The sequence below is a fragment of the Siniperca chuatsi genome, linkage group LG23 (assembly GCF_020085105.1).
Source record: "Siniperca chuatsi isolate FFG_IHB_CAS linkage group LG23, ASM2008510v1, whole genome shotgun sequence".
Classification (NCBI taxonomy): domain Eukaryota; kingdom Metazoa; phylum Chordata; class Actinopteri; order Centrarchiformes; family Sinipercidae; genus Siniperca; species Siniperca chuatsi.
The window spans coordinates 10,992,293-11,015,599 of NC_058064.1; the positions used below are offsets into that span (position 1 = coordinate 10,992,293).

The 23,307-nt window shown below is 39.1% G+C and overlaps 1 protein-coding gene and 1 long non-coding RNA gene across 9 annotated transcripts in view; one reads left to right on the forward strand and one right to left on the reverse strand.

Moving 5' to 3' along the window:
* The first annotated feature begins 695 nt into the window (after positions 1–695).
* Positions 696–23,307, forward strand: part of LOC122871418 (ninjurin-2-like) — a 31,604-nt gene continuing 8,992 nt past the window's right edge. For 2 of the 6 annotated variants that reach the window (XM_044186517.1, XM_044186516.1), the window contains exon 1: positions 702–987. In XM_044186517.1, coding sequence (XP_044042452.1) covers positions 892–987 — 96 coding nt within the window. In that variant the 5' untranslated portion in view covers positions 702–891. Of the gene's footprint in view, positions 988–23,307 lie in introns of all 6 variants that reach the window. The other 4 variants (XM_044186515.1, XM_044186519.1, XM_044186518.1 and 1 more) reach the window with 4 other exon arrangements.
* Positions 8,553–21,779, reverse strand: LOC122871420. Of its 3 annotated transcripts, none has more exons than XR_006376863.1 (5): positions 21,605–21,779; positions 13,841–14,068; positions 13,535–13,619; positions 12,876–12,933; positions 8,553–10,290 (listed from the first exon to the last, which is right to left on the reverse strand). It is a non-coding gene; the product is annotated as an uncharacterized LOC122871420 (long non-coding RNA). The 3 variants fall into 3 exon arrangements; XR_006376861.1 differs by lacking the exon at positions 21,605–21,779 and adding an exon at positions 16,579–16,634; XR_006376862.1 differs by lacking the exon at positions 21,605–21,779 and adding an exon at positions 16,579–16,634 and having other exon boundaries at positions 12,834–12,933.

Sequence of the window (23,307 nt, forward strand, 5' to 3'; positions counted from 1 at the left end):
ATAAGCAATATAACGCTTGCTCAATTCAATACACTCCTGGGTTTTGCAAATCCAGCCTTACTTAGTCTGGTATGACCAGTAGTTTATGGTGGATAATGTTGGCTAATGTTAGCAAACTTTAGATAGATGCTGCTGTATTCGTGGATGTTACAAAGTCACTTCACAGACTTGATAACTCTGCAAATTATAAAACATGTTTTTTACTCACCTCTAGTGGTATGTAGCCATGCAGATAGTTTTACTTGTCCAGGTTTTGAGATATCCTTCTACAACACTCCTGATATCACTTGGCCTGTCTCCTATACACATGGTATGTTTGGGTCCCTGTTACAGAGCCTGGGGTCCCCTGGTTTAGAGAGCTGTGAACTCCTAACAGTGGCGCCTCAGTGCTTTTACGAGAAGAGGTCTGACCTCAGTTAACTTAACAGAAATACAGCTGAATGTTTTTGTTGAGCAAACAAGCACAAATAGAAACAACTTAGTGTGCATTGGTTTGCAGTGGTTGGTCATTCAAATAGAATCATAGGCATGGGCAAGAGTAACTTTTAATATGGTAATAGTTGGACAATATTTCCCTAGTTTTCAGTATGATGGTTCATTTGGTATTCCAGCATTTTTACAACCTAGATTTGGTACAGGGAGGGAGAAAGAGACAGTGAGACAGGCTGAAAGAGCGCAAAGTGAGAGAGAGGGAGACCAGGATGGAGTGAATAAGCCATTTGTTTGTCCCTGCGCTGTCCTCCCTGGCCTTGCCTGGTGCTTGGTGCCTGGCATCCAGGGTCATTTCTTTTCATAACGACCACTGCCATCCTTGCATTAGCATTTTCACTGCTGTGGGGGCAACATTCGAGTGTCTGTGTCCTTGGTCGCTTGCTTGCTACGGGTCTTATTATGCAGGGACTTGGGAAAACAGAGAGAGGGGAGCAGGGCCGAGACATCGACCTGACATCGCTGAGATCCACCATGCCAGCCAGTGGCCCTCTGCAGGTTAGTGCACCCAAAAAGACTGAGAAAACTGTGAAGAAAAAGAAGAGAGAGAGAGAGACAGGTAGAGACAGACAGGACAAAAATAGAAAGAAAAAAAACAAGAGAAAGAAACACAAGGAAAGAAAAATGTGAATGGTGAAGTTGGAGTATAGATGCACCTTTCTGTCTGTCTACCTCTCCCTTCCTTTCTGGTTGCCCCTCTACCCTTCACTCTTTCATCTCTCTTTCTCTCAGTCCTGGTCTATCTGCAACTCTGAATCGTTGCTCCTGTCCTAGCTTTGCCGCAGAGCTGTGGTATGTCCTGCCTATGTGAGAACTGAGGATCAGAGGGTTGCTGTGTGGCTCGCTGGTTTCGGCTGAGTGTCCGTACTCTATTCTGAGACCAAGTTACGATCGCAGCATCCATCAAATATCAATTAGGGCCTGGGTGCAAAGGCTAATAAAGTCCTCTAATGCAGCAGTGAGTCAACAAAGCAGGTACTCATTAATGCCAAGAAAAAGGGGTCAAGGTAGGGTAGGGGACCTGATATATTATGTTTGAGAATACACTTTTATAAACAACATTTTTAAGGCATATTTTGTTATTTTTAAAGAATCACATTTTTTTGTTTTTTGAGTTGAGTTTTGTTTGGCATTGTTTAAGCAGTATTGCACTTCTTTCTTTTTTTCAAATAATCCTCAGATTATTATTCACTACAGTTATCGATACGCAGACAGCCTCCCTAACATCCGACGACCCCCCACACGCACTCCCTGGTGTCTGTTGCGATTCATCTTCTGTATCAGGTTCAGGGCCAGCAGTATTCCTGTCAATCAACCAGCAGGGCTATCAGTTACTGGTATATTTAGCTACACAGTCTCCAGTGAATAAAGTGCTATTACTCAAGACAAGCTCTCTCTCTCTCTCTCTCTCTCTCTCTCTCTCTCTCTCTCTCTCTCTCTCTCTCTCTATCTCTTTCTCTCTCTCTTTCTCTCTCTCTCTCTCTCTCTCACTCTTTCTCACTCTCTCTCTCTGTGTGTGTGTGTCTAAAAAATTGTGAGCAGTGGTGTGTGTGTGTGTGTTTGTGTGAGAATGAGACAGTGACAGATGTGGGAGAGAAGTTGTGCAGTAGCTGAGTGGGCGTATGTATATATGTTAAAGTCACATTTGCTTCAGGGCCATCCACACCAAATATACATAATCACAGTACTTTAAAGTGTTGTGGGTGAAATGGAACCTAACCAAATGCATCTTGCTGTCTTTTTCAAAATTTGTTAATTTCTTCAGTAACTAACAATGGGTCCCCCCCCTAAATTTACTTTTTTATGTTTTATTAAAAGTGTGTATCTCATATGTTTTATTTTAGATCATTTCTAACATGCTTTTTGTGCATGCATGCAAGACGTGCTGTATGACAAGTGAGTTTGATTATTGTGTCACTGTAACAATTTTGACTGGATTATTTGTAGATCTTTGATTTACAGTACAACAATTTGCTTGTTCTAAATCAATGATCGCAAAAAAGTTACTAACAAATGTATAAACTTAACTGCAAAACTTAAAAAAGAAAAAAAAAGTAACTTTCAGTTCAGCAATGTAAAAATCTCTTATCTGTAATTTCAGTCCCTGTCAGCAGGATGACAATTGCAGCAGTTATACGTTATGGATTTATGGAAGAGCAAAAATAAGGTTGTTTACCTGCTTGCTAACCACCTCCAAATTTACCAGTCATGAATGCTGGTTCTGTTCTTTCATTTAACTGAGCTGAGTTTACACTGTAATTATCACACACACAGTCATGTTTCCATCACTTTCAGGGACATTACATTGACTTACATTCATTCCCTGGACACCTATCCTTACCCTAACGATAACCACTACTTGCCTAAACCTAAACCTAACCTTATCCCTAACCTTAAACCAAATCTTCACCCTAAAATTTAATGATTTACATTATGGGGACTTGCCTTTTAGTCCCCATAAGGAAGACAAGTCCCCACAATGTGACTGTGTAAATTGATGTATGTCCCCACAACATTAGTTATTTTCAATCACTGAATTTTGTCACACTTGCACATCAGTGAGACCTTGAACATTAGTACCATTGTGCAATGTGCTGTATATCTGTAATGTTGGGGATAAGTGGTCATTGTAACCACAGAAAGCTGTTACAGTAGCTGAAGCAGAGGCCTGGTGTATATTTTAGTAGCAATTAGCCAGAATTAAATTAACCGATGTGGATTGTGAATGACGATGAAGACCACCATGACCGTTGGCAGAGCCAGAGGCCTAGCACCCTTGATAACAGATAAGCTGAGAATATATAGCACCATTTGACCACCATCAGCCAGTGATGATCATATCATGTGGCTCAGAATGTAAATATTTACCTTCACAGATGCCAAGTCCTCGCCACAACTATTCATTTCAACCCTGGCGGCTTAATCATATGTTGACAGATATGAAGAGAGAAATGTGTGATTCCCTGAAAAGTGGAAATGAGTGAATGTATGTGCATGTGTGTGGGTGTTTAAGTAACATGTGTGTTTAAGAAAACGCTCTCTCAGCATGATTCACATCCTGTATATCAATGCCAGCAGCTAGTGGTTTGTATGTGTATGATTGATGCTATCGTTACTACATTATGCATCTCAAATGTCTTTGCCATGTTGTTAACAGACAGATGGATGGCTAGTTGCTACTGTACTTGCGGTTTAAGATGCAGCAGGAGTAGCGGTGTAGTATATGTTAGAGTATGAGCCAGTGGCAGTGTGAAAAGAATTATGAAATGGATATTCTCCTTCTAAATACAAGCTATATAATTAGATGTGGTTTTCCTTACAATCTGAAACATCCACTGCTAATTTATAGCCTCTGTTGATACATCATTCATCATTCATTTACTTGTATGGTACAACTTACTAGCAAATACTGCAGCCAGCCTTTAAGCTTGTTGGCATCACATGTGATCTCCTCTCGCCATTTTATAATTTGTTAGTGACAGAAACAACTACAGTATGTTGCTTTCACCACAAGGGCCACTCAGTAGCTACTCTGGAGCTTTCGATTGTGTCACACAATCTTCCTCGGCAGCTGGAGTTGCCCAGTTGTCTTGTTGTTTCTATGGTCAAGAAAGAACTTTCGATATCAACTTTTACTGTGAGTCTACATGGATGAGAAGTCCTTAAAGTGGGCAATCTCTATCTGCTGGGAAGATCAAGGGATATGATTAAAAGCTCCTGAGTGGAGTGGACCCTGTACTGATATTGTTTTTGACAACTACTGTTTACAAGATCAAGAATGAACATTCAATCGCAACCATGCTGGTGTTTTTTTCTTACCTTTTGGACTGAATGATTAATTAAGATTCATGATTTGTTATTTAGTTGTTATTAAATGACTGAAAATTCCAATGTTCCAGTTTTCATACCCAGAAAATTAACTTGACCTAATCTATCAGGACTTACCCTTTAAGTCATATTGGGATATGAGCTGGCTTTATATAATCTACTTTGAGATGAAACCTTTGTATGTCAAACAGTCACATAGGATTTTAAATACAGTTTGATGCTCATGGATTTGTACTTGATCTGCTTGATTCTGAATGAGTTTCTTAGTCTCTGAGTTGATGACATCTTCTCAACATACATACATAATGCGCTCAGCACAGCTTCAAATCAAGTCCAAAGGAAAGTGTGTTATTTTGCTGAAATTGGATTTATGAGGTTTTCATGCTGTGTCTGTGTGAAGCTGCCATGATGAATCTATTTCTATGGTGTGAAGGCTTTACACCTCTAAGTCACTCTCTATGTATAGAGCACAGCAACAGGGTGTGGAGCTCTGACACAGAATCAGTAGGAATCACACAGCCTTTCCAAGCATGGCAGTCATGTTTCTCAGAAGAGGGTAGTTTCACAGTGGTTAAATGGTGCATTCAAATATAAGAACTTAGAAAGATAACACCACTTATCTGTAATATTTGTTTGTGTACAACAGCTTTGACAGTCTTTCTAATAATCAATAAAGTGAAATAGCCTGAAAGCAGATAATAAAGACCAGCATCTAAGTGAGTAAGTGGTCACCATTTAATGTGCTTTGCTTGCAGTATGAAGAACTTCAACCTATATTGTTCTCCAGTGCCATTGTATACTCATAAGGGTGATTAGTGTGAACTTGACTATTTATATTTAATGGAAAAAAAGGTCTCAACACATGTTCAGTTGTTAAAGAGTAAGTGCACCCAGGCAAATAATCATGCTTGGCTGCCAACTAGTGGTGACTACGTGCTCTTTTCACACACTGTACTACATCACAGCTGGGTGTGGTCACAAATACTACAGACCATACCTAACCACACCAAGCTGTGATCATAGGTGTAGTCAGAAGTTCAATTAACTTATACCTTTCAACCTGTAGAGATCTAGTGTGGGTTACCTTTGAAGGATATGGCAGGCAATATTCTATATCCTCTTAATGTCAATTAATCTCCATAAATTCATGTCTTAGTGGCAGGGCAAGAAGCACAAAAGGAAAGTTAAAATCACTGCAACCCTACAAGCATGACAGTTATATTTTGCAGACGTGCAAAGTCGTTTCTTGCATGTAAACAAGTCTGAACTGGCCATTGAGTGACTTTGGCAGATGCCAGAAGGGCAGGGTCACTTTAAGGCAGGTCTTACTGTACATGTCACTCATACCAACAATAATAATAATCATATTAATAGATAATCAAAATAATAGGTCTACATGTGTCATAACAATGGCAACAACTGTTTTTAACTGTATTCTCTGAATAACAACTTGTTTACTGGAGGAGTTTTTCTTTTATCCATCTGTTTAAGTGTCTGGTGCTGTGTGTCCCTCCATGACCACTGTCCCTCTCATCTCTTTCCCACTTCTCTCACCTCCCAGAATACATTGCTGCCTCTCTTTGACATTGTGTTTGTGTGTAACCCCTTCTTGGCCCCTACATGGCACATGCCACATTCTGAGTGTGGGTGTGAAGTATGAGAAAGTGTGTGTGTGTGTGTGATTCAGGGAACTTTCATCCAAGATCCAACTGAGCCTTATCTTGTGTAACAGGTGTGTAATGTAATATTTGCTTTGTATTTCCAAACTATGGCACATGTGATTCAGACTGTGTGCGTGTCAATCAGTTTTTATACGTTTTGACAGAAGCATAATACAGTATGAGTATATTGACCCTGTTCAGATCTAGTCCTACTGTAGAATCTAATATCCAGATAAGCAAATTGTGCATAGTTGTGATCGGCTGAAATTCACACTTGGCATCAGAATATGTCTCAAGTCTGTCCTAAGTGACTTGTCACCAGATTTACTTTCACCTGTCTTTTCACCTGTCTTCATGGAGTTTCCTCAGTTGTCATGGAGATTGATCTGTTGACAAGCAAGCTCAGTAGGTATTTCGATGTCATAGCACTTTTAGGACTTCTTGTCCCTCTTGGCTTAAAGGTAAGCATGTGAGTTTATTCTTGTAGTTTGAGAAAATAATCACAACTCAAGGTATACAAATTAACTTGATTTATCGCCCAGGCATATGCTCACACATTCAGCTAGAGAAAAAGACTGAGGTGTTTATCTTACCTTTATGCAGACTTCAGAGTGGTCTTGCATAAGCGGACTCAGCTGTGTCGGGGAGCTTGGTCTAACCATACCATATTACAAAATTGAGTTTTGTGCTGTTCACTTGGGATTAGATCACCCACACCCTCCACACGCTTACACTGCTACACACCTGGAAGGGCCCTTGCTCAAGGGCATCTCAGTGGTAGGAATGATCAGTGAGAAACGGGGAAGAGGCAAGTGCTGCCCTTTCATTTCCCAACCCTGATTAATAATTCTGGTCCCGGAATCCAATCCTTGATCTTTTTTCTCCCAAGCCTGCTTCTCTATCCTGTGATGGCAAGTATGATCAGCACCTGTGTGAGGTAATGTCCACACTCATACAGATAAAAATTAAAACATGGCCTGAGTGTCTAAACCTTGCATCTAAATTAATTAAGAACTTGGACAACAAAATCATTGAAAAATGCTTAAGTTTTCTCAACTTCAGCCTTTTTAATGGCTCTTGGCTAACAATGAAAATCTATATTACTGCCACCATCTGAGAACAGGTGTGGTTGAATGGATAGGCCAACACACCCAATAAAAGAAACCCAATAACATATTTGGATTCCCGGCCAATTCTTCATATCATTGTTGTTTTTACGCCTGATAATAGAAACATTAACATGTCACTGTCAACACCTGTATTGTGTAATCGGCTATACTGACATACTGGCTTTTTAATATTACTGCTAAGCAGAAGTATTTCAGCCGTGTTTCTGAGAAATTGACAATCTTCCATCTGTGTTTTTAAATTTTTCATCTCAAGTGTATCTACTTTTACCATCTACTTTTGAAAACATAGAAAAAGATAATATTTTCCAAATTAACCATGTTTATGTGGACATGTTGTAGTGTATGATCAAGTGTGTGTGTACTAATTTTGAAATAAACATTTCTTAAGTGAATATACAGTACTTCATATCTTTCTTTCTATCTGCCCTCACTCCTACTTTTTTTCTGCTCTGTTTTATGTTCTCAAATTCTTTCTCTCCTTCTTCCTCACACATTCTTCTTCATCTTCTCTCTTTTTTCTTTACTACCCAATTCCTCTTCCCATTTCCCTCTATGCCTCTCTTTCCTCTTCTTCATCTGTCTAGGGGGAGTGTGTGTTTTCTTTTCATTTTGGGGGGGAAATGACAGCTGACTTGGTTTGAATCTGAAACAGCTTTATAGGAAAAGAGCCCAATTTGCTGCTGTTTGTGCGTGTGTGCAGACATGTGAAAAGATTTTTACAGGGTTTAGAGAGTGAGTGTGTGCGAAAAGAACAAAGATGAGTGATACCAGATGAAACTTTAGAGCCCACCAGATATAAACAATTAGATTATTATCACACATACACAGACCAGTCTCTCTGTCTCTTGCTCTCTCTCACAAACCCACAATTATTGTGTCACAGAGTGAAACACAGCAGATATAAAGCACAAGTATTCTTATCATAGACACATTTACTTGCTCCTTTACTTCCACTTGAGTAGGATTTAAAATCTTGACTCAGAGATCTACTTAAATGTTGTTTTTCAACCGGTGAAAGACTCATTCTGGACACTGCATGTTATATTTCATGAAGACATTATTTGTCAAGCCAACTAAATGATTATCCTTAAAACCTTGAGCTGATTATTACACATGAAATAAATCACTAGCTGCAGCTTCAGGCCAAGAGTGTTGTGCCACACTTTTGTTCCTCATCCACTTGTTCCAGTCGTATTTGCCAAGAAGAACAGGAAACCCCTTCTCTAGTGCTGAGGCTCCCCTGCTGGGACACTATAACTCACAAAACTATAACTCACACACACACACAGATGCACATACATCACAAATGCACACCAGACTTATAAATCCAGGTTCACTGTAAGTCCATCTTTTCACAGACTTTCCATGTAGCTTTGTATACACACCCTGCTAATAAAAACACATGTAGCCGTTTAATGGTTTTCTTAGAATTCATTCATTTATTTTCAGAGAATTGTGTGTTGCTTATCAGCTGCACATGTAATGCAGCTACATTTAGCTGCAGTGGTTTGAGGTGCTATGCACTTGATTTAAATGTAGTGTGCGCTGTGCTTGGATCACAGCCAAACACATACAGTATAGAGTCATAGCCACACACATTTGTGGCCACACATCTGTGGAAAGGCATACACATAAAAATAGACATAAACATGTACAATGTCATAAACATATACAATGCTTTAGAGGCTGCGTGTGGTGGGGGTATAATGCATAAAGTCTGTGCGTCAAGTAGGAGTCAATTCACAGATGCGAGATTGATATCAATCTTCTCATTTAATTCTTGGAAAGAAAGTGAATCAGTGTATTTCCCTAAATGTTGAACTATTCCTTTAAGAGAGGTATCAAACGTGAGAGAGGAAAAGAGTGTGAATTAACAGAAAACACAGAAAGTGAAGGAGAAAAGAGAGAGGTAACGAGGCATGTAGGCAAGTCAAGAAAAAAAGGTAATTTGGCTACAAAGTGAGACGAACACACACAGAATCTGTTGTAGAATCCATGTAGCAGGCTGCTTGCCAGTAGGGAGTATGTGTATGAGTGTGTTTATGTCAATTGAGGGGTGATCTTAGGGTAAATACAGACCTCACTCTTTCTATGTTTTCTTTCCCTCCAGCACGAGTATTAGGTCATTGGATAAGATAAAGTGTGTGTGTGGGAAAGATCCTGGACCCTTATGTTTCTGGTCAATCTTGTATGTGGGTTTACAAGCGTCTGTATAAACTGTCCAGTTGACATATGTACAGTATATGTTTCTGAACATGTAAATATGTGGTTTGCATGGCTGCCAGCATGTGTGCATGTACTGAATGTGGACATGAAGCATGGTATGTGCCTGTATGCCTGTTGTGTGCACAAGAGTCCCTATGAGATAAGAGTTTTTGTATGTAGTTATTATTAGTTTCGGTAGTTTTTTGGTAGTTTAGCGACTGTAAAAATACAACTTTAAAGATGCTATTATTAATGTTTTTATATTAACAATGGATCAAAGTGCTATGTGTAATGTAAAAGGGGTCGCTCATAGTGACACACCCACAGAGAATTATCATATGACTCTGCAGTTCCCTCTTTCTGTTTACTGTTTTGATTAAATCTGGCTGCTAATAGCATTGTTTCCATTGCAGCAGGCAGCTGTTTCAGTAAAAAAAAAAAAAAAAAAAAACGACAGACAGACACAGGTGGCAACTAGCTGGTGAACATAGTGAGAGCCTGATATTTCCCACAGGAGTTGGTAGAGACCAAAAACAGAGCTGAAAGGAAAGGGAATATTGGATTCTAATGTTGCTTCATGTCTGCTCAATGTGTAACTAGGCAACTGTTTGCTAACAAGTTTATCATATCAACTGATGAGGTGATGATATGTCACTGTTGTATTCACAGCTTGTTTACGCTGCCCCCAAGTGGCCAAAAAAATATTGTGTTATTGTTAAAAATATGTTATTTCAGGTTTCAGTGATCAAATATAAACACACAATAATATTTTAGCAATAGAATTATGTAGCTGTGTGAGGTCATCAGTGATTTTAAATGTGTATATGGAAAAAAGTGGGCGCAGGGAAGGAGTGACGGAGGGAAAGAATGAGTGTGGGAGGTGGATGAGGTTCTGTCATCCAGTCTCCGTCGCTGATGTCCCCCGGTGCCTGTGGTGCTCATGGGACTATTGTTGATTTCAGCACAATGAGATCATACTGAAAGTGAAACAAAGGCACTCTGTTATTAATTGTCCTCTGTGTGAAACCATGAAGGCATCGACCAAGGCATAAGGGGATACAAATTTTCATTAGTGTTCAATTAATGTGAAAATCCTCCAGTAATGTGTTCTTCTAGTATGCTGTTTAATTGTCATACATGTTGTTGTTTTTAAAAGACAGTTACACAAGGGAAAATGTTAGCTTTTGGTGCGATTTCTTTGGAGAGAGAAAAGTGGACGCCATTTAATAAAAAATGTTGGCTGTGAAGTTGCTAATTAGCAGTTATTAGCATCTCCATTTTATACTCAACAAAACTATATAATGCAGGCAATTGCTTTGGCTGTATACTGCTTTAACAACCGTGTAGCTCTAATCTCACATGTTGTATTCTGAAACTTCCCCATGACCGGAAACATTTTATGTGTCCTGTGAAACTTTCCCAGCTTTTTTTCTGTCTACATAAGCCTGCTCTGTGCAAATATATACATCATGTTTACAAGCCTCTGAGGACCTAAATAAATGCCCTGACTGATGTTTAGTCACCTTTACTGATCTATTGTATTTATGTTTGTGCCTGTTTGTTTGTGTGAGTGTATGTGTGTGTGGGAGAGAGAGTGTGTGTTGCTCGTTCAGGAATATCCATTAACCCTTTGACCTCCTCAGTGAAAATAAACAGCAATAACTTATATTAGACAAATAGTCATTCATGTCTTGTCAGAGCCACACATGCACATCGTCACTGACTACCATTTGAAATAATAAAATAAATAAAAGAAGAGAAGAGTCATAAATATCTATTTTTAGCCGTGCCTGCAGCATAACATTCCTATCAACCTCAGCTGAACTTTGTGTTCAGTGTTAATTAGCAAATGTTAGCATGCTAACATGCTAAACTAAGATGGTGAACATGGTAAACATTATACCTGCTAAACATCAACATGCTAGCATTATCATTGTGAGCATGTTAGTATGCTGACATTAGCATATAGTCCAAAGCACCATTGTGCCTAGGTACAGCCTTACAGAGGCTGTAGACTCTTAGTCTTGTTTATATTCTAATAAAATCCAATGACGATTGAACGCTTTGACTTGTGATTCCTGCATTTCATCTGCAACTGTCTGCATGTAGGATTTTCTGGCCCAAAGTGTTGGACGGGGATGGATGGATAAATGGACGTACTGCATCATTAGCTCTTTTTGTGAGCTATATGATGGTTAACAGAATGTAAATGGATGTGCATCGACTGTAGGTTTGTGAAAGCATAAAGCAGACATGGCATTGAATGTTGAGAGGTTTGTCTCAGTGGAAAACTTCCATCATGACGATTAAACACTTTAATTTCCCGCGGTGGTAGTACATCATAGTCTTGTGGTTATCTGAAATTATATGAGTGGTTGTTGAAGTAGCTTTGATCAGAGGGGTCTTCAATCCATGTTGATCATTACCACATTGCCACAGCAATACAGACTCTAACCAGGGAGCTAGACTTGGGTTGTTTCTTGGGGCATACATGTGCTGATAACAGTTGTGTAAAATCTGTAGAGGAAGTTCTTTACTGTGATTACAATATACTTCTGGTATCATCCAACTGGCCATACAGTTATTACAATGAAGAATACCATCATGGCTTTTATTACTATAGTAAATTAACTTCCCTGCAATTGTTTAGGCTGATGAATTGCAGTAGTTGCACGGGAGTATAACTACTGCAATAATAACAGTTTGCTGTCATAAAGTCACAGGAGCTAACACTGTGTGCATGTGTGTGTAAGTGTTTTGAGTATTTTTACTGAGCAATGTGGACAGTTGCATTATCAGGACATGTTGTGTACAGGTTTTTTAAATTAGGAAGCACGTGTGTATATGTGCATGTGCAAATGTTTGTTCATGCATAATACACCTTTGTGTACAGGAGATATACTGCAAAGAGTCTCACAATATGCTTTCAGATCACACATGCACGCACACACACACACACACACAGTCACACTTCACCTCCTCCAGGTATGTTCCTATGTGTACCTTTGTACCTATATCTTGTCATACATGGCTTACTCGTGTCAAGCACACTATGCCTGTTGTCTGTTTACTGATGCCCTTACTGTTCCACATGATCGAAGAAATTACCACTTGTTGCTTTTCCTCAAACACATCTATTAACTTGTGTTTTAGGCTGGTGAGACATACACATAACAACAAAGTCGAGTACAGGTTCAGGTATATGTACTATATACACAGAGAGAACGAGACCATGACCTTGCAGCATGACCTCCGACTGGTTGAGCAGGCATCCCGGTGCAGGTGACTGTTGTGTGTGGAGGTGTACGCTACTCTCGTAAAACGTTTGGCTTCAATAGATTTACACCTGTCACATGTTGAGTAAATAAAATGTTGGCAGGGATGGAAATTAAAACTGCCAACTTTAAATGTCCATACTGCTGTTCTGACTTCTTGTGCACAAACAGGATGTGCATAGGTGTGTGTGTCCAATGTGTGCTTAAATGGATGTTAGGATAGTTTAGTAAATATCATTCATTACCATTCATGTTGAAAAGGAAAGGAAAAACATGTCCATGCCCACCTCCACAGTGGTTAGGGGTTCCGTCTTTTGCAGGTAGGGTGAGGGGATAAATGAAGCTCTGGGGCAGAGGGATAAGACTTGAGATTAAATGGAGGCCAGCACAAGGTGATGAACAAAGGTCGAAATTAGATTAGGGCAAGGCGTGGTTTTTGTTTCTTATAACAAGTTTATGTCCAACTGTTCGACTCGTCTTAGTTTCAAATTACTTTGTCATTTTTGGGTATATAAGTACAATTAAAAGACTATAGGTGACTTATAATTGCATGTCTGTAAATTTAGGGGACTGAGACAGATAAAATGGTCAAAATGAATGCAGCATCCTGACTTCCAGAAATGAAAATGAATCCCATACTTTCGATGATGTAACTCCACAACGTCTTCCATTAGACCTTCCTGCCTGGTAAAAGAACATGTATTTCAAACTCCACACCCCCAGTTTGTAATGCTGCCTTTCTCTTAAAAGTTTAACAGTTTGTAGTCTCGAAGCTTAAGCTGAGATTGCTTTCTGTCTGAGTAATTTTCTTAGACTTTCTCAGACTCCTCCAGAGTCATAGAAGACATTATACAACTGTCACAGGCTGTGTAGTACTCCCATGACTAAATGTAAAATTGACAAACGTGCCCCTTTAAATAAGTGAGAATGGTGAAAAAATACTTACAGGAAATTCATTTCACTCTGCAAACACAGTTTGTTGTTGGGTGTTTCTTATCAGCTTTGCGGTCCCTTCTTGTCTGATGAAAGGCCTTTAAAAATACACAATTTTTTTATTGCCACTAAGTGCTAGAAAATCCCCAAAAGTCTCCCAAACTCACAGTTGATATTTTGAAAATCAATAAAAGATTACTAAATTCTTCAGTAGAATTCATCTGTTAATAATACACAGAGATTATTTTGTTTTTCTTTTACATATTTTCAACCTCAGGCAGTGTCTATATCTGTCTCCCTGTCTCTTTAAATGTCTCACGTTTTGGGATGCAGCCTTGGCACAAAACAGCAGCATTCGTGGAACTCGGGAAGCGGGAATGCCCGCATACACACAGACACAGAGGAAGGAAGTGTGTGTTGTGGATGGTGATGAAGGCTGAACTATAAAAGCCAGGAAACTGCTGGGAGGAATGTCCTGCGATGTCACACATGGCGGAGGCCTGAAAGCGCCTAAGGGAAGTTTAAACTCCAAACAGCTTTGGCTCATCTGTGGAAAAAGCACGGCACTTTAGAAAGAGAGAGTGAAATGACAAAGAAAATATGTGTCACTCTTCCATCACAGAAGCTTTACGTTCTTTTCATTAAACCTGTTCACACCTCAGCCCCTAAGGCACAACTCCAAAACACAGCCACATGTATAGTACTGTACGGCTATTTACAATATACAATATGTACACTCACAACCACACACACACACACATCCTGCAGTAGTGGGGCTCTCCCACACTCTTCTTGTTTGTTTAGGATACAGGCACTCTAATGTGACTGTAAGTCAAGATCATATTGTGGCAAACTGACTTTTCGAGTCAATGAATTATAATTACAACAAACCACATACACTGTTAGGACACATTGTGTAATCACAGTGGTTGTTATTTTACTCTAAGGCTTACGTGACTCATATGATTAAACTATTTAATAAGTTTGTTGCTGTTTTTGATGCTTCATTGATTTTTGTTCTCATACTGTATGCCAAATGCACACACACACACACACGCACACAGGCTGCACATGTGTATGCAAACACACGGTGGATTTTGAATTAAAACATTTGTTTTAACTGAATGTCAGGAGTGGTATGTCATTGTAGGATTTAATTGCAGGATAAAACAGTGATTTCTTCTCCATGCATGCGAGTCATGGGCGTTTCAATTTCCTGCTGTTTGTTGGTGTTTTCAGATAAACGAACACATTTATTGTTTCAGCTTGAGGTGGAAATAGTTGAAAAGAGGGTGAAGATAGAGAGTGGAAAGATAATAAGTTCCCACAAAATATTAAAATATGACCATAACCTCCTAACCAACACTGGCTGCACTTTAGCTGAATCTTCAATCAAATCAATGTGGCAGTGTGTGTCTATGACCATATGTCAGTGTGTTATTGTTATCTGCCTTCAAGCCTTCTGTGAGATACAGTATGTGGCAGCAGTTTCAAAGAAATGTAAGTCAATTGTTTTTAATATATTTAAACATGTATGCATGTATGTATTTCTCCTATAGTGTATATAGTGTATGTGGACATATATGTGTGAATTTGTAAAAGTTAAGTTAAGAATCAACCAACTGTAGTTAACTGCCGAGGGACTCCTGGGTCAGACAGTTCATTTAATAGAGATTAAGCTGAGAGGCACCACTGAAAGCCTATTTCTCAAAGAGCATAATACCTATCACGTAGATTTTCACATCTTGAGAGTGAGTGGACTCTGTTGAACGCGTTATGTGTTTGCGGTGTCACAAATGTTGGGAAATTGAGCAAGATAAAAAATTCTCTTTTTCTGAAATGTCTGGTCTCGGTTAACATTGGAGTCAGTGGGGCAGCTGGATGGCACTACTGTCACTTTAAGGCTCATAAAATGTGTAAATCAGTTTTCATAGATAGTTACATTGTTTAAAAGAGAACATATTTTTCTCCATGTTTGATGAAAAATAATGTTTGAAGAGTGAAAATTGTGAGACTAAGATTAAGTTGAAGATAAATCTCTAAATAGAGTTTAACAGTTTAACCCACTCTGCGTGTGATGTCACCCACTCCAACCGAACATTCCATCCGTTCATCATATTTCAGAAAGTATAAAAGATACAAACACTAAAAGTAATTTCCGATAATGTTCTCAATGAGTTGAATATTTTGAAGTTCAAATGAAGTTTTTATGTTGTTAAGTAGTTAAGTGCCAAAAAACGAGGGAGAATAAGAATCCGAGAAGAACATAGATGGGATCCCACAAAACCCATGTGCACAGGACATTATTAGATTTAACCTTTGAGTATTTGTGATTTTTGCATGTGCTCCCATCCTCACATTGCTCTCTTTCCTCTTCCTTCACTTTTCCTTCTCCTCCTTCCATTTCGTTTTCTCCTGCTCACCAGCCTCATGCTCTCCCCAGCTCCATTTCTTTTTCTTTCTCCTATTGTCCCTTGTTCTCTTAAGTCTAACACACTTTTGTTTGTTACACCTATTGGTCTGTGTAAAATGCTGCAAAACAGTTATTTTACTGTAAAACACAATAAAGTCACCAGTGTGTAACAAAGTATAAAACCTGAAAAAAACTGAACATGGCTTCTGCAAAAACAAAATCGCAAACACTGCAACATATCTAAAAGCCTTGTGATTTGTTCAACGTTTTGTAACTCTGTATAAATCTCACTGGCTCCACACTACAAACTAGGAATGTCCTCTTTGTCTGTCCATACTCCAGAATGCCCTGAAAATGTATCACATAAGAATAAAAAATAAAATCAATGTAGACTAATTTGCAGTAACACATGCAATAACTATTTATACTTTTGTATACTGTTGGTTTCTTCCCAAATCTTCCCAAGCTATGTTTCCTTCCTTTTACACCTTCACTTTGCATGAAGGATTTCTACTTCCTAACTAGCAGCGTCCTAACTTGTTACTATTGCTAAGATTTGTCAAATTTGTATGCCATATCAAACTACAAATGTTATTAAGCATAAATTAACAAGTTTCAACCTCAAAATTTTTGAGGTTTTGTACCTTTTCCACTTTTTTCTTGGACCTGGCCATAGAATGTTTTGACGGAGATCTCCGCCATCTTGTTTTTACACTGATAAGTGTATTGTGCTTTTTCTACCACCAGATGGCACACTAGAGTGTCTACTAATGAGGACAACAGGTCTAAGTGAAGCAGAATGAAGTATAAGGTGCAGCAAACCCAAAACATAATGTCCTCATATAAGCAGGTAGAGTCTTAGGAGGTTATCTCACAGTCTAAACATTGTTTCATGGAGAATGTCACTTTGAAATGAGCCGTGTGCTGCAGCAGCGGGGTAGCACAGTGTTCAGAGACAACATTCCTTCAAGGGGAAGGTTGGTGAACCAGCTCCTACAGAAGCAACCATCTGCACCCTGAAGGGTCCATCTCCTAAAATATGGTGGCAAGCAAAAAAGCAATTTAACGGCTTGATGACAACTTTGTGACCTCATCATTAGGTCTCATATATTACTGCAAAGTGATATGATATGATACGTTTTTTCAGCAACAGGTTATTTCCAGTATTTGTGATGCTCTCACAGAGTGCATTCCCATATGCATCATTTATGACAGGTTAAACACCACGAACAAACACAAGGAATTCCAGCTATTGCTGCCGTCTTCGTCCTCATAAAGACTCTTTGACATCAGTCCGTCCACTTTCCAAACATGCCTTCCCTGAAATAAAAACACTCAACAATAAGTAGTATATTTTTACAACTCCACAAATCATCCTGGTGGGGACCGAGGTCTTTTTACATTCCATTGTGTAAAGTACATGTGTACTTCCTCTAGTAATTGCAGGGCGTATGATTTGGTGTGTGTGTGTGTGTGTGTGTGTGTGTGTGTATGTGCGTGTGCGCCTGCAGTTGGAGGTGTCATCTGGTGGTAAATAATAGAATTCTATGTGGATCAGAAAAGCTATACGTACAGAGATCAAATAAGGTTAAAGGAATTGATGTCAAACAGCTCCAACAAGGAACAACAAAAAATGTGAGACTCATTATTTGATGAAAAATAATATAAAAATTAAATCAAAACTCAAAGGAGTACATTTTGGGAAATGTGCTTTTTTTGCTGAGTTACTGGGAGTTTGATGAGAAAATCTACATATCCATTCAACAGAGATTGGTCCAAGAAGTGTTTAGCCAAGCTAAGCACAAAGACTTTAAACAGGACCAAGGGCAGGAAAATGATATTCAGACCTTGAAAAACAATACCCCAAAATTGAAGTTGCAAATAATTCATAATTTTACAAAAAAAAAACAAGACATACATTGCACTGCTTCCTTTTTATATATGACATCGGGAGGAGTCCCTTCTGTGTTGCTCTTCCTGAGGTTTCTCCCTTTTTTCATCCCTGTTAAAAAAAAAAAAAGTGTGCCGCGTTTCCTTATCCGAATTACAGACTACAAGTGAGTTGTGGCATTTGACTTTTTCAACCTGAAATCACGTCTCACTGTATGAACTTGTGTTTATGTTTGTGAAAATTAAATCAGCTGCAGACCTGTTTGAAAAACCCATGCATTCTACTGTAGATGTGTCAATGTGTGCTTGCTTCTTTCCAAAACATGTTAATGCAATTCTATGAAGTTAGGAAAATGCAGAATATGATCGAATTGGATACTACAGTACAAATTCTTTGTTGTGTGTAAAGTGCAGTAACCTGCAGCATTACTGGACACTTTGTTGGAAGAATATTACATTTGCATGAAGAAAAGCTGCAATACAAGGTCATACATTGAAGCTATTAGTGTTAATCTTCTGTGATTATAATTAGACCCCTAGGAATTCTCCTTGACACTAATCTGTGAGCGGTACATTCAAGAGATTTAAATTTGCTATGAAGCAGTGATGTAACTCAGGCTTTACACACTTGTCATTCCTGCTTGTCAACACTGAAGTTAACTGAAGTCACCGCTTCAAAGCAGTAAGAACATTTCTGTTTATGTGTATGGTTGCAATGTTGACATGACAACATGTAGTGTGTTTAAGAACACACCGATGGTGCACACACTACTGGCATGTGATACACACCTGTCACAAACACACACAGATTAGGACACACACACACACACACACACACACATCTGGCACACATCCTCAAGGGTTTTTAGGATTCCAAATGATGCTATAACAGTACGCAACATTCGTCAGCTAATGCAAGACTCTTCCAGCATGGCTGACGTCAGAGGAGAACCAGGTGTTTATGGGCTCCTCTTCACACATACCACACACACACATACAAAACTACGAACCTGCACCTGTAGCCATTGTCAAAGTCTGCCTCATGATATAGACAGCTGTTTCCTAAACACAGTGCCAATTTGTTAGATTAGTATATTTTAACACAATGCCCAAATGCTTGCTTTAATCAACTAGTTACCTTTTCTGCAAAAGGATAATTTCGGTTTATTATGACATGTCTTATTTTCATAGTTTTGACCATCATTTTTATTGGTTATTATAACATCAAAGTCTGACAGGGCAAGAAACACAATCAGCCAGACAGACTGAAAGCAAGTCAACAGTTTTGCCAGATTATCTAAATCAATGTATTGGAGGTAAAACCGAAAGCGAAACCTAAATGCTGTAAATCCGGCGTAGTTGTATGATGTATAATTCTCTGACTGCTTGTGCTTCTTACCCTGTAAGACTTCTTTTTGTTGATATCGCTTCATTCCCAGTTCTCATCAATTTACTTGGTGATTAAAAAATTACCCAATCCTATTATTACTGCAATGATGGTCAAAATGATAACTGGTTGTTATAAACCAGAATTATCCTTTAAATGCCTGAACAGAGAAAGCATAATTTTTCCAAAATTTCTGATAAAGCAAAAGTCATTCTTTTGTTTGACCATCAGTGTGGCAGGCAATATAGCAACAAAGATTTATAATATAATATTTGTAAAAATCTGTCAGTTGGAAGTGTGACCCTTTATAAGGTTTCCATAGGATGCCGAAGGGGCCAGCTAGCTGAGTCGTTGATATGGGCAGGAATGCAGAGAGTCAACTGATAATAGATCACTGCCACTCTTTCCACCCTACTCCAAGATGGCAGATGGAAGTCCAAATGCAGACACACACACACACACTCACTGACAGAAACACACACATGCACACACATGTGGTCAACTGTAGCAGTTACTCTGTGTCATGTTAAATCATAGTTAAGGTAGTGTCCCACCACTGGGGGTGAGGGATCAAAAGTCAAAGGTCACTGAGGTTGTATGGGTTGTTCTTTTTCCCAGTGCTTCTATTTCTTACACACACACACACACACACACACAAGAAGTAAGTGAATGGTATCTAGACCCACAACACTGTAAAAGTACTCTATTACAAGTCTTGCATTCAAAATCAGCAAAAGTACAGCGGTATTATAAGCAAAATGTATTTAAAGTAGTAAAAGTAAAAGTACTCATTATGCAGCAGAATGGCCCTTGTCATATAGTTATATATATTTTATATAGTTGGATCATTATCACAGGTTCATAAATGTTTAAGTTTTTTTAAACTACTTTATATATTGTTTGGGAGTTTAATCTGTAACAATGCATCATATTTTATAAACATATGTGTTTTGTATGTAAAATGTTAATCTGTAATGTAACTAAGTAACTCAGTAAAAAGTATAATATTTCCCTATGAAATGCAATGGAGTAGAACTGTAAAGTAGTAAATATTCAAGTAAAGTACAAGTACTGTACAGTACTTGAGTAAATGTACCAAGTTACTTTAAACACTCACTACTACTGTTCTGAAGCCTGCAGTGTGTTTCTGTGTGTTTTTGTATGAAACTACAGTCAAAAGACTAGTGCCCAAATATGCTTTTTCCTATTCATTGTTCCAGTCATAAATTTGACCCAAACATACTTCAAAACACAAATCTGAATTTGAATTAAATGTGCTCAGACAAACACATTTATACTTTTATACTTGTGAGGACCCTCATTGACATAATGCACTCCTTAGCTGCTAACCCTAACCATCACATACTCTATGCCTATCCTTGACTCCTAAAACCTGCCCTATATCTAAATCTAACTTTAACCCTACAAGTCTCTCAAACAGACCTTTGAAGAAATGAGAACCAGAAAAAAATGTCCTCACTGTTCAAAAATGTCTCCACTCTCAAGGTCTAAAATTTAAATGGGGTCCAACAAACACACACACACACACTAATGGATTTCTACCTACATCCTGCCCAGCAATTGCTGAGGTGTCCATCCATAGGATAACAGGAGAATGACACTTTGATCATCACAGAGAGACAGGAGAAGACAAGAGGATCAGCAGATATTGTATTGTATTGTGTAATACACACAACTTCCCACTTATTTGATCTCCAGCCACTTACAAAGTAATTTTGTCCTATCAATTCATGGTTTTTGTGACTCTAAGCCTTTTTTTCTATCTGTCTATCAAAGCAAAATGCAGTGATGAAGTGGAGTCAAGATGTAAGTCTTGGTTTATGTGATAGTAAACAGAAGAGGGGAAAAGCAGCAAGAAGGGAAGGATAAAAAAGGATGGAGGTGTGTTAAAATGACAGGTGGGTTCACTCAGTTTTGACATAAAGGACACAGCAGTGAACAGGTTTGTTAGAGAGACTTAGTAATGTGACCTGTAGCCTTTGGACAACCAAACAAGCCATGGGCTGAAAAGATTCATCGCATCGCATCGCATTGCTTTAATAAAGAAGACAGTCAATGTCGTCCAACACTGGTCATAACATGAAATGCGCACATGCACCAGCTTTTGTCTTCCACATTACATCTGATACATACATGCGTTGTTTCCTCTGAATCCCTTATGGGTGTTTATGCAATTTCACAGAAAGGTGGACTCCGCCATTGACAATGAAAACAACTGTGTAGAGAAGCAGTTATAGAACGCAAATACGTTGAGAGGCTATTTCTGAAAAATGACAAATAGTTAAAAAATGGGGTTTGATATAACAACATCTTAAGGATTATAACTTTAAACAGGAGGTATCAACTCTGCTCAGGGAGATCGACCAACTAACCTGTGATTTGTCCTTTGAAAATCCTTTAAAACTGAACATGTGCATTTATAACAAACCATGGATCTTAGTTACTGAAATGAGAAGCTTCATGTGAAAAGTTTTCTCTCAGGCCTGCTCCTAGTTTTAGTCAAAATCTGAGGCACATTTACAGCCAAAATCATTCGAGTAAGTAGTAACTCAGACATGTTCTGCTGCCAGTAAGCCAGCAAGAGAAAACACAATCTCTTTGTCACTGCCTCTCTTCCTCCCTTCATGCTGACTCCTCTTCTTTGTGTCACTATCTGTTTCTCTTAATCTGCTTTTCTGCTGTCTTCCTACTCCCTCACCCTAAATGGCAATTACATAAACACCAAACAGAAAGATGATGTCTTCAGGCAGAGAGAGCCTTGGAAAATGCAGAAGAAAAAAAAACTGTCAAATAGCCAAGCACTGAGACAGATGGACAGACAGACAGAGCGATGGAGAGACAGACAGACAGTAAAAATAAGATACTTGAAGAAAACCAGAGCTCCACTCCTGGTTTGGCTTCCCTCCCTATCGGCTATTATGGCAGCCAATTGGAGTCCAGGGGAGGACCACTTCCTGTGAGGTCGAGGGGGGCCTCCCATGTGGTCTGTTTTGTGTGTGTGTGTGTGTGTGTTTATGTGAAGTTAGCAGTGTACAGACATGCAGTTTTGCAAGTATGCTTTTGTGTATATTGGTGGCACATGTGCATACCTGTTCATGTGGAATGACATATTCTTGTGTGTGCCTCATACAAGTATACATCAAGTGTGTGTTCATGTGTGTGTATGTGTGTAGGGTTGGTGTGTGTGGGTGTTGGTATGTGTACATTTTGTGATGTGGCCCTGTGCCCAGGGTTGTGGATCAGTGAATTTCAGGAATAAGGGTCAAGGACTCTGGATTTCTAGGAACAGTTTACTATATAAATACCATATATTAAAAAAACAGTAGGAAAAAGGAGAACTTATGTCTGCAGAAGTACAGTTTACTCACTCAGCTCAATAGGGAGTTATAGGATACAGGACATTGTTACTGTGTTTTTAGTTAGTGGCCTGGGTCTAGGGATGGCAATATCAGTCTGCCAGGCAGTCTACCACTTTGGTCCAGATTACAATATCTAAACAACTATTGGGTTGATTTTAATGAAACTTTATACAGACATTCAAAGGATGTACCCTAAAGACTTTAGTGAGCGCCTAACTTTTCTTGTAGACATTTTTGGGTTTTTACTGAAATGTCTCAAGAACGGGTGCACGGTGGCAGAGCGGCTACAGCTCCTGCCTCCCAATAAGGAGATCGTGGGTTCGTGGGTTCGATTCCCGGACCGGACCAACATCACACAATCTCTCTGGGTGGAGTCTGCATGTCCTCCCGTGTTACCGTGGGTTCTCTCCGGGTTCTCCGGCTTCCTCCCACCGTCCAAAGACATGCATGTGTAGGTTAATTGATAACTCTAAATTGCCCGTATTGAATGAATGTGTGAGTGAATGGTTGTCTGTCCTTGTCTGTGTCTGTGTTCGCCCTGCGACGAGTTGGCCACTGTCCAGGGTGTGCCCTGCCTAAGGCCCGAAGTCACTGGGATAGGCTCCAGTCACCCGCGACCCCCTAACGGGGACCAAGCGGTAGAAAATGGATGGATGGATGGATGTCTCAAGAACTATTGAATGGATTACCATGACATTTGGTACAGACATTCATGT